Here is a 10724-nt window from a genome sequence, read left to right on the forward strand (position 1 = left end):
CCACAGCAAGCCCGACAGTAGTGGCCGGCCAGACAACAGCAAGCCCGACCAGGGTGGCAGGCCCGGACATGGTAAGCCAGGCCACGACAGGCCCGACAGTGGCAGCAGGCTGGACCACAGCAGGCCTGACAGCGACAGCAGCACTGAACACAGCTGGCCCGACATTGGAAGTCCAGACCACAGCAGGCCCGGACACAGTAGACCAGGCCACAGCAAGCCCGACCAGGCTGGCAGGCCTGGATACAGTAGGCCAGGCCACAACAGGCCCGACAGTGGAAGCAGGCCCGGACACAGTAAACTAGGCCACGGCAGGCCTGACACCAACGGCAGACCTGGGCACAGCAGGCCAGACAGTGACCATGACAGAGGGCTTGACAAACCCAAACACATGAAGCCAGACTACAACAGGTCTGACGGTGATGGCAGGCCAGACCATGGCAGGCCCAGACAAAGACCTGGCCACAGCAAGACCGACAGTGGTGGAAGTCTAGACCACAATAAGCCAGGCCACGACAGAGGTGACAGTGGCAGCAGCCACGGACACAGTAGGCCAGGCCACGGCAGGCCCGGACACAGTAGGCCAGACCATGGCGGGCCCAAACAAAGACCAGGCCACAGCAAGCCCGACAGCAGTGGCAGGCTAGACTACAGCAAGCCTGACCAGAGTGGCAGGCCTGGACACAGTAAGCCAGGCCACGACAGAGGTGATAGTGGCAGCAGCCACGGACACAGTAAACCGGGCCACAGCAGGCCCGACAGCGACGGCAGGCCCGGACACAGTAGGCCAGACCATGGCGGGCCCAAACAAAGACCAGGCCACAGCAAGCCTGACAGCAGTGGCTGGCCAGGCCACGGCAGGCCTGACAGCGGCCACGACCATGACGCAAGTCCTGACAACCACAACCTGCCTGAACACAGTAGGCCAGACCATGGCCACAGCAAGCCCGACAGCAGTGGAAGACCAGGCCAGAGTAAGCCAGGCCACACCAGGCCAGACAGTGGCGGACGTCCAGGCCACGACAGGCCCAACAGTGACCACGACGGAAGGCCCCACAACGCCAGGCCCAAACACAATAAGGCAGATTACGACAGACCTCACGGTGGCAGTAGGCCCGGACACAGTAGGCCAGACCATGGCGGGCCTAAACAAAGACCAGGCCACAGCAAGCCCGACAGCAGTGGCTGGACAGACTACAGCAAGCCCGACCAGGCTGGCAGGCCAGACCACGACAGGGATGACGGTGGCAGCAGCCATGAACACAGTAAACCAGGCCACAGCAAGCCCGACCACGGTGGCAGGCCCGGACACAGTGGGCCAGACCACAACGGGCCCAGCAGTGGCAGCATACCAGGCCACAGCCGGCCCGATAGTGACCATGACGGAAGGCCCGACAACGCTAGGCCCGAACACAAGCCAGTCCACGACAGACCTGACAGTGGCAGCAAGCCCCAAGACAGTAGGCCAGACCATGGCAGCCCCGAACAAAGACCAGGCCACAGCAAGCCCGACCAGGGTGGCAGGCCCGGACAAAGTAGGCCAGACCATGTCGGACACAGTAAGTCAGGCCACAGCAGGCCCCACAGCGACAATAGACCGGACCACAGCCGGCACCACAGTGACCACGACGGAAGGCCCCACAACGCCAGGCCCGAACACAATAAGGCAGACTATGACAGACCTGGCGGTGGCAGCAGGCCCGGACACAGAGGCCACGACAGGCCTGACAGCCACAGCAGGCCCGAACACAGTAGGCCAGACCATGGTGGGCCCAAACAAAGACCAGGCCACAGCAAGCCCGACAGCAGTGGCAGGCTAGAATACAGTAAGCCTGACCGGGGTGGCAGGCCTGGACACAGTAAGCCAGGCCACGACAGGCCCGAAAGCAGCAGCAGGCCCGTACATGGTAAACCAGGCCACACCAATCCCGACAGCAGTGGCAGGCCAGACTACAGCAAGCACGACCAGGGTGGCAGGCCCGGACAAAGTAGGCCAGACCACAACAGGCCCAACAGTGGAAGCAGGCCAGACAATAGCAGGCCCAACAGCGGCAGAAGACCAGAACACAGCAGGCCCGATATCGGTGGCAGAAGGCCAGGCCACAGCAGGCCCGACAGCGGCAGTCGACCAGACCACAGCCGGCCCAACAGTGACCACGACGGAAGGCCCGACAACGCTAGGCCCGAACACAATAAACCAGACCACGACAGTGGCAGCAGGCCCCAAGACAGTCGGCCAGACCATGGCAGGCCCGAACAAAGACCAGGCTACAGCAAGCCCGACCTGGGTGGCAGGCCCGAACACGGCAAGCCCGACCTGGGTGGCAGGCCCGTACAAAGTAGGCCAGACCACGACAGGCCCAACAGTGGAAGCAGGCAAGACAATAGCAGGACCAACAGCGGCAGAAGACCAGAACACAGCAGGCCCAACAGCGGCAGAAGACCAGAACACAGCAGGCCCGACACCAACGGCAGACCCGAACACAATAAGCCGGACCATGGCAGGACCGAACAAAGACCAGGGCACAGCAAGCTCGACGGCGGTGGCAGGCCAGACCACAGCGAGTCCAACCAGGGTGGCAGGCCCAGACACAGGCCAGGCCACAGCAGGCCCGACAGTGACCACGACGGAAGGCCTGACAACGCTAGGCCCGAACACAATAAGCCAGACCACGACAGTGGCAGCAGGCCCCAAGAGAGTAAGCTAGACCATGGCAGGCCCGAACATACACCAGGCTACAGCAAGCCTGACTTGGGTGGCAGGCCCGAACACAGCAAGCCCGACTTGGGTGGCAGGCCTGGACACAGTAAGCCAGGCCACAGCAGGCCCGACAGCGGCGGGAGACCAGAACACGGCAGGCACGGACAAAGACCAGGCCACAGCAAGCCAGAGGGCAGGGGCAGGCCAGACAACAGCAAGCTTGACCAGGGTGGCAGTCCCAGATATAGTTGGCCACACCACAACAGGCCCGACAGTATCGGAAGTCCAGACCACAGGAGGCCAGGCCACGACAGGGTTGACAGTGGCAGCAGCCACCGACACAGTAAAACAGGCCAGAGCATGCCTGACAGCAACGGCAGACGAGAACACAGTAGACCAGACCATGACAGGCCAGGACAAAGACCAGGCCACAGCAAGCCCGGATACAGTAGGCCAAACTACAGCAGGCCTGACCAGGGTGGCAGGCCCGGGAACAGTAGCCCAGACCACGGCCGAGCCGACAGTGACCATGACAGCAATGGCAGACCCAAACACAGTAGGCCAGACCACGAGAGACTTGACGGTGGTGGCAGGCCAGACCATGGCCGGCCCAATAGTGGCCACGATGGAAGGCCTGATAGCAACGGCAGACCCAAACACAGTAGGCCAGAACACGACAGGGTTGAAAGTGGCAGCAGCCAGGGACACAGTAAACAAAGCCAAAACGGGCCCGAACAAAGACCAGGCTACAGCAAGACCGACAGCAGTGGTTGGCCAGACAACAGCAAGCACGACCAGGGTGGCGGGCCCGGACAAAGTAGGCCAGACCACGACAGGCCCGACAGTGGCGGAAGACCAGAACACAGCAGCCCGGAGAGCGATGGAAGTCCAGACCACACCAGGTCAGGGCACAGTAGGCCAGGCCAAGGCAGGCCCGACAGCGGTGGTAGACCAAGTCACGGCTGGAACAACAGTGACCACGACGGACGGCCTGACGGTAACAGCAGACTCCAACACAGTAAGCCAGACCACAACAGGGTTGACAGTGGCAGCAGCCATGGACACAGTAAACCAGGACACAGGCCAGAACATGGCAGGCCTGAACCAAGACCAGGCCACAGCATGCCCTACCAGGGTGACAGGCCCAACATCGGCGGAAGACCCGAACACAGCAGGCTAGACCACAGCATGCCTGGACACAGTAAGCCAGGCTACAGCAGACCCGACGAAGGAAGGCCCAAACACAGTCAGCCGGACAATGGCAGGCCCGAACAAAAACCAGGCCACAGCAAGCCCGACAGCAGTGGCAGACCAGACAACAAGCCTTACCAGGGTGGCAGGCCCGGACACAGTAAGTCAGACCACAGCAGGCCCAACAGCGACCAAGACGGAAGGCCTGACGGCAACGGCAGACGCGAACACAGTCGGCCGGACCACGATAGACTCGACAGTGACAGCAGGCTAGACCACGACAGGCCTGACAGCAAAGGCAGACCCAAACACAGTAGGCCAGACCACAACAGGGGCGGCCGGCCCGACCAGGGAGGTGGGCCTGGAAAAAGTGGACCAGACCACAGCAGGCCTGGATACAGTAAGTCAGTCCGGCCAGACAGTGGCGTAAGTCCAGACGATGATCGGCCTGACAGCCACAGCAGACCCGAACACAGTAGGCCAGACCACGAAAGGCCCGACCAGGGTGGCAGGCCCGGAAAAAGTAGGCAAGACCACGACAGGCCCGACAGTGACAGCAGGCTAGACCACGGCAGGCCTGACAGCAAGCCAGACCACAGCAGGCCTGACCACGACGGAAGGCCTGACAGTAATGGCAGACCTCAACACAGTAGGCCAGACAGTGGAGGCAGGCCTGTTCAGGGTGGCAGGCCTGGCCACGGCAAGCCCGACAGCAGGCCCGAACACAGTAAGCAAGGAAACGGCATGCCCAAACACAGTAGGCCAGACCCTGGCAGACCCGAACAAAGACCAGGCCACAACAAGCCCGACCAAGGTGGCAGTCCTGGGCATAGTCAGCCAGGACACAGCAGGACTGACAGCAATGACGGAAGGCCTGACTACAACTGTAGACTCGAACACGGTAGGCCAGATCACAGCAGGCCTGACAGTGACAGTAGGCCCGACCACAATCACAGCGGCAGGCATGGACACAGAAAGCCCAACCTCAACCACGTCAGCAAGCTTGGCCGTGACGATGCACATGATCTAAATCCCTGTAATGGTGACCAGCCTGAACACAACCACAACAGAGGATACAGCAACTACTATGGCAGTAGACCCGGAAACAGCAGGCCCGACCACTGGCCCGTAGAGAGTAAGCCAGATGACGGCAGGCCTGACCACACTGGGCCGGATGAGGGTGGCAGGCCTGGACACAATAAGCCAAATGAGGGCGGCAGACCTGACAGCAGTGGCAGGCCAGGTGACAGCAAGCCAGACAGCAACCACGGTGACAGGCTCGGGCACAGTAATCCAGATGAAGGCGGAAGGACTGACAGTAGCAGCAGGCCTGGACCAGACCCGAATAACAGGCCCGACAACAGTGGCAGGCTAGGTCACAGTAGGCCCGACGACGGTAGCGACGGGTCTGACAGAGACCACGGGGGTAGGCCAGACCATGGTGGTAGTCCTGAAGACGGTGGCAAGAGCAGACACAGGCAGCACCACTTAGCAACAGTTCACTGAAATGTTTGTGCTTTGCTGTTTTTTGGAATAAAGTAAAATATGCAACTTTTTTTTGCCTACTCCTTTGAATGCTTTTTTCCATGTGACGTGTATCGATGCATGTCCACATTCTTTGGCCATCCTTCTTTTCCACTATGTTTAAGACTCTTGTGTGTTCATTTTAGTACGTCACATGTAGTGTCTGCTTATGGTGCTCCACGGTACGGCGTTTTGTGATTATGAATGCGCTCCCATCAGTGGAAAAACTTCATTTTGGAATTCCAAAACGACTCACTGGAGGGAACTAGTTACAGCACATGAATGCATGTTGTTGCCTGAGCGCCTCATTTGCAGCTGCGTGGACTGAGGATTGCATCTTTACTGTTTGCACTTCATGATGTCTCCCATTAAGGCAGGCTCCTCTGGGGGCAGCATGTAAAAGGAACGTGAAGACATTGACATTGGCCGTGTTGTGTATACAGTGAGTGAGTGACCGAGTTGATTTAGCGATCGTAAGTATATGTACTAAAAGTCAACTTCACAGTCTAGGGACACGACTGGTACGTAACCCCAGGACTTCCTGTACATAGCATTGAGTCCCAAATGTTGCTTTGTGTGCAACATTTAACAGTATAACATTTGGTGTGCAGCATTTCAGTATATAATTGGTGTATAACATTTACTATATAATGTTTAGTGTCATTTCAAGAGGAGGCCTGAGGGAGACTAAATTCCATTTTGATGCGCAGTGCCATAATTTAGTCACAAGATGGCAGCTTTCACCAAGTTTCATGTGCAAAAAGTTCAACCAGCCTCCAAATTTGAAATGCGTCGTCCTCGGGACTGCGGGCTTTAGTTGCTGCTTTTGGGTCCTTTCTAGCAGTTCTTACGTGCTCGTAGTTTTTAGTACGTAAACACTGACGTACCCAGGTATGCCAATGAGGTTTTGGTGCTCATTAACGTTGAATGTCGCCGAGGCAAAGAAGGCAAAACGTTTTTGTGGTTGTTGTTTCTCCTTGACGCCCTTTTGTTTGCTGTCACCATGGCAACCCTCTCTCCGCTCGGCTGCAGAAAGTCTTTGTCCACAACTGGCCTCTAACGTGGCGAGGACCGGGACCAGGACAAGGACCAGGACCAGGACCAGGACCAGGTGGGTGTCAAGAGGTGGTGTGTGAATGATCGTTTTGGAGTCGGTGACGTCACCTGTGGTGCCTTCAATGCTCTATTGTGGTTTGAGCGCTTCTTTCCACCGATATCACGTGACATCTCAGAGTCTTTCCAGCCCAGATTCCAAAGCGGCATCCATTACAAGTCCAGTTAGCCATGCTGACCCCCCAGCAGGCCATGCTGCACAGGCAGAAACAGGACGCGCTCCGAGACCGGGCTCACAAGTTTGCCATGGAACGTCAGACCTTCGACATGAAGAACTCGTGGCTGCAGAGATCAGACAAACACTACGTGCAAAGAACCATTGAGAGGAACGTCAGAGACACGATGATGCAGCACTACATGGCCGTCCAGGAGCGGCAGCGCAGGTCTAAGCGATTCTACTCAACCTCATTTTCTGCTCCTCATCCTCGCTAGTCTCGTCTTCAGGCTCAGAACTCTGCTGGAGGCCGATGAGGAGCAGCTGGTGCAGGAGGCACGCACGGAACACGAGACGCCGCTGGAGAAGCAGGCCCACATGCGGATACGGGCCCAAACGCTGCGTGATGCGCGAGAGGTGCAGCGACAGCAGCTGGTGGCCGACAAGCTGGATCAGCAGTTCAGGTGGACCCCTTGGTTGTTCTTTCATCATTTTGTGGAATCACGAGTCAAACCTTAGTTGTAAAACTGTTCAAACACCTAAGTTTCCCAGAAACGGTGTCAGAAGTGGGATGGCTAGCTGTGAGGCTTTGCTAGTTTGGAGCTTTGGGAGATGGTGAGGTACGTGACCCACGTGAGGATGCTGTCAGAATGGTGTCAGAAGCAGGATGGTTTGACTAAACACGAATTTAAGCAGAGAAGAGGTGATCCAAGTGTAAAAATAAGTGTAGCTAACTGCTGGAGAGTTTGGACAAAGCAAAGATAAATGTACAGTAATCCCTCCTTTATGGCGGTGAATCGTTCCAGACCCGACCATGAAAAGTGAACCTCCGCAAAGTAGGATTCCTCATTGAGAAATGGAATCTTTTCCAACATATATATTTGTAGTTTTCTGGTTAAATGCTACTTCTAGAATGTGCCACAGACCGCAAATGACCCAGAGGCCACACTTTGGACACCCCTGTTTTGTGTCGTTCTACAGAAGATTTTGGTTATCCTCATCGTCAGCGTTTGATCGAGTTTCATCCTGTCCGGTGCTAGCTAAGGTAGACCTAAGAGGAATAAAAATCTTAACATCGTCAGCACAGCTTAGGTCCGTCCCGGTGTCACAGGAAGTTCTAGCTGATGTTTCTTTGACTATGAAGGCAAAATCTTCTTTTGGGCTGAACTCCAAACTTTGGTGGTTGGACATGGAGAACATAGTCCAGAGCTTGTGGCAAACTCCTGCGCTCACGTCCGCTCCCTTGTGGTCAGGGAGCAGTGCCAGGAGCTGCGCGAGGCCCAGAGCAAGCGCAGGCAGCTGCAGGTGTGCGAGGAACGTGCTGCGCAGCTGCACAGCCAGCAGGACTATGCCCAGCTGCAGAAGCAGGAGGAGGACATGTTCCAGCAGCTGTGGGAAGCCGACGCCCGAGCGAAGGAAGACAGGGAGCGGCAGAGAGTCGAGCACCAGCACCAGAGCAATGTGGCGCAGATGGACGGCCTGCGGCAGCAGATGGCAGCAGTGGAGGAGAGGCGGCGACAGATGAAGCTGCAGCGCGACGAAGACGCTCAGCAGCAGGTGTGCTCATGATGTCATGATGATGTGTCTTGACAGTGAGGCGGTCAGGTGAGACAACCGGGAATTTCACATCTTAAGAAGTGTGTGCGTGTGTGTGTGTGTGTACTCGTGCAGGCACAGCGACAGCAGCTGCAACAGCAGCTGGCTGAGCGAGAGCGGCGCCTCAGCCTGGACGCCGCACAGGCCAGACGGCGCATGCTGGACGACAGCTTGCGGCTGAAGAAGGAACGCCTGGCCAAGGAGGAGCAGGATGAGCTCCAGCTGGACATGAGCATCCTGCAGCAGACGCTTCAGGACGAGAGCCAGCACCAACAGGACACGGCCGACAAGAAGGTAAACGCAACTTTACCCGTTCACTCGTCCACCACTTGTCTGTCAATGCGTGCGCGTCGCCTTCAGGCCGAGCTGCGGGACGAGCAGCTCAGGTTTCGTCAGTATTTGGCCGAGCAGCTGAAGAAGCGCAAGGAGGATGAGGAGGAGATGGAGCAGCTGATGGAGGACAAGCTGAAGGAGACCTGGGACCGCCGGGACAAACAGAACTTCCTACAGCAAGAGGCCAGAAACCGACTGATGGAGGAGGTGATGGAGTCCCGCCGGCTGCAGACCGCACACAAACGTAAGAACTGGGCCGCACGCTCGCAAAACCCAATGTAGGTTTTGGGTGTCCCAATGTACCACCCAAGTCCACAGTCCAGCACCAATCTACTCAACACATGTCCAAACACCTGACATGACAAGCGTGTGTGTGTAGAACACGTGAACATGCAGAAACGTCTGGAAGCGGCCAAGGAGAGAGACGAGCTGAACGCCGCCTTCCACGAGATGAAAAGGGCGGATGAGGAGCAGAAAAAGAGGTATGTCGTCAGACGTGGGATGAGGGACCTTGACGTGGCCTGACGGGCATGTCGCCCCCCGCAGGCAGAGGCAGGCGTACGTGGTGTACCAGGCGGACCTGCGGGCGCAGATAGAGCAGCGCCAGCAGCTGAGGAGGGAACAGGAGGCTGAGGACGCAAAGCAGAAGCAGCAGGTGCTCACGCTGGAGCAGCAGCAGCAGCAGAAGAAAGAGCAGGTTCTGACCCGACCCACTGATGGTGCCTCCCACCCTTTTAGAAGATACAAGTCACCGGCGTCCCAGGACCTTTAAGAAAGCAACCAAAAATACATTCACATGGCGCATCGACTCATCGTATAGTCGAAGGGTCATCCAGGAAGCTGAACATTTCATGAAGTTGAGTTTCTAGCAACATTTTAGCTAGAAACCATTGTGGTCAGACAGATACATGATAATAACATGCTAACGGAACTAGCAGCAGGTGTAGCTTACTGCTAGCGCCACGTGCTATTGGAGCTAGCCACTAGCGGCTACTTTAGCGTTATCGCAAGATCTTTTTCAATGTTTAGTGGGAACTTTTACGCTTTCTTTGCAGCGGATGTCAAGCAGTCGCTAGCGGCGATACCGAGCAAATACAGGAGCAGTATCAACGATACCAATACCAAGACTTTTTACTGGACTTTTGTTTCAAGATCATTCAGTTTGTGATCATGATTAGAACTGAATAAAACATACAACCAGGATTGTAAGCCTTTTTTAAATCAACAAACTTCTTTGTAAGCAATATGATATTGAATATATAAGATATACAACAACATAAGACAACAGTACCACAATTTAATATAACAATACAAACAACACACACATTCAACATTATCTGTGAAATATCAGCACCAGAAAAACACATTAGTGAAAATAAACATAGAAGACAACAAAAAAATAACGCGCTAGTATCGATACCATCGATCTTGGAATAGATCACCTCTAGATCCTTCCTGAAAGCCGTGGTGGATGTGGGCGGGGCCAACGAGAGCTCATACCTGCACAGGGCGTGTCTTAGCTGATGTAACACCTGTCCGCATCAGCACACGTGATTTCTAATGAGCACACTTTGACATTTATACTGATTTTTATATTCATACTATATTCATACTATATATTTATACTTATAAGTATACTTATAAGTATATATGTATATTTGTATATATATGTATAAGTATATTTGTATATATATGTATAAGTATATATATGTATATTTGTAATTACACTTACAATCATACCGATAATATTCATACTTCCAGTATATTTAGACACATATGTATACTGATATCTCCACTTACATAACCACTAGATGTGTAGATGATGATATTTACACTTATATTGCTACTGTGCAACATGTATACTTCTACTGATATTGAGACACATCTGTGTATTTATACCCACGCTTTTATTTACATTCACATACCGCACGTGTATGATATATTTATGTTTACATTTATTCCAGAGTAAAGGAGACTTTAAGTGAAGTATCATTAAGTATGAGTATCAGAGAAGTTACTCTGGAAAGATTGAATGCATTAAAAAAAAGAAAACATCGGAGAGCCTTTGGAACTTAAGCAAGGTCGATGACGTCACAACGCGCCTCCAATCAACAG

At 54.8% G+C, this 10724-nt stretch overlaps 1 protein-coding gene across 3 annotated transcripts; it reads left to right on the forward strand.

Annotated features, from left to right (window-relative positions):
* Positions 1 to 6182: 6182 nt before the first annotated feature.
* Positions 6183 to 9805, forward strand: cfap53 (cilia and flagella associated protein 53). Of its 3 annotated transcripts, XM_054757284.1 has the most exons (9): positions 6183 to 6304; positions 6446 to 6524; positions 6657 to 6909; positions 6971 to 7144; positions 7934 to 8237; positions 8352 to 8570; positions 8637 to 8853; positions 8989 to 9091; positions 9156 to 9805. In XM_054757284.1, the coding sequence occupies exons 3-9, from the start codon at positions 6698 to 6700 to the stop codon at positions 9379 to 9381; spliced, it is 1455 nt and encodes a 484-aa protein (XP_054613259.1). In that variant the 5' UTR covers positions 6183 to 6304; positions 6446 to 6524; positions 6657 to 6697; the 3' UTR covers positions 9382 to 9805. The 3 variants fall into 3 exon arrangements, with proteins under 3 accessions (XP_054613259.1, XP_054613260.1, XP_054613261.1); XM_054757285.1 differs by having other exon boundaries at positions 6227 to 6524; XM_054757286.1 differs by having other exon boundaries at positions 6227 to 6909.
* The last annotated feature ends 919 nt before the right edge of the window (positions 9806 to 10724 follow it).

Source organism: Dunckerocampus dactyliophorus, chromosome 17 (assembly GCF_027744805.1).
Source record: "Dunckerocampus dactyliophorus isolate RoL2022-P2 chromosome 17, RoL_Ddac_1.1, whole genome shotgun sequence".
NCBI lineage: Eukaryota > Metazoa > Chordata > Actinopteri > Syngnathiformes > Syngnathidae > Dunckerocampus > Dunckerocampus dactyliophorus.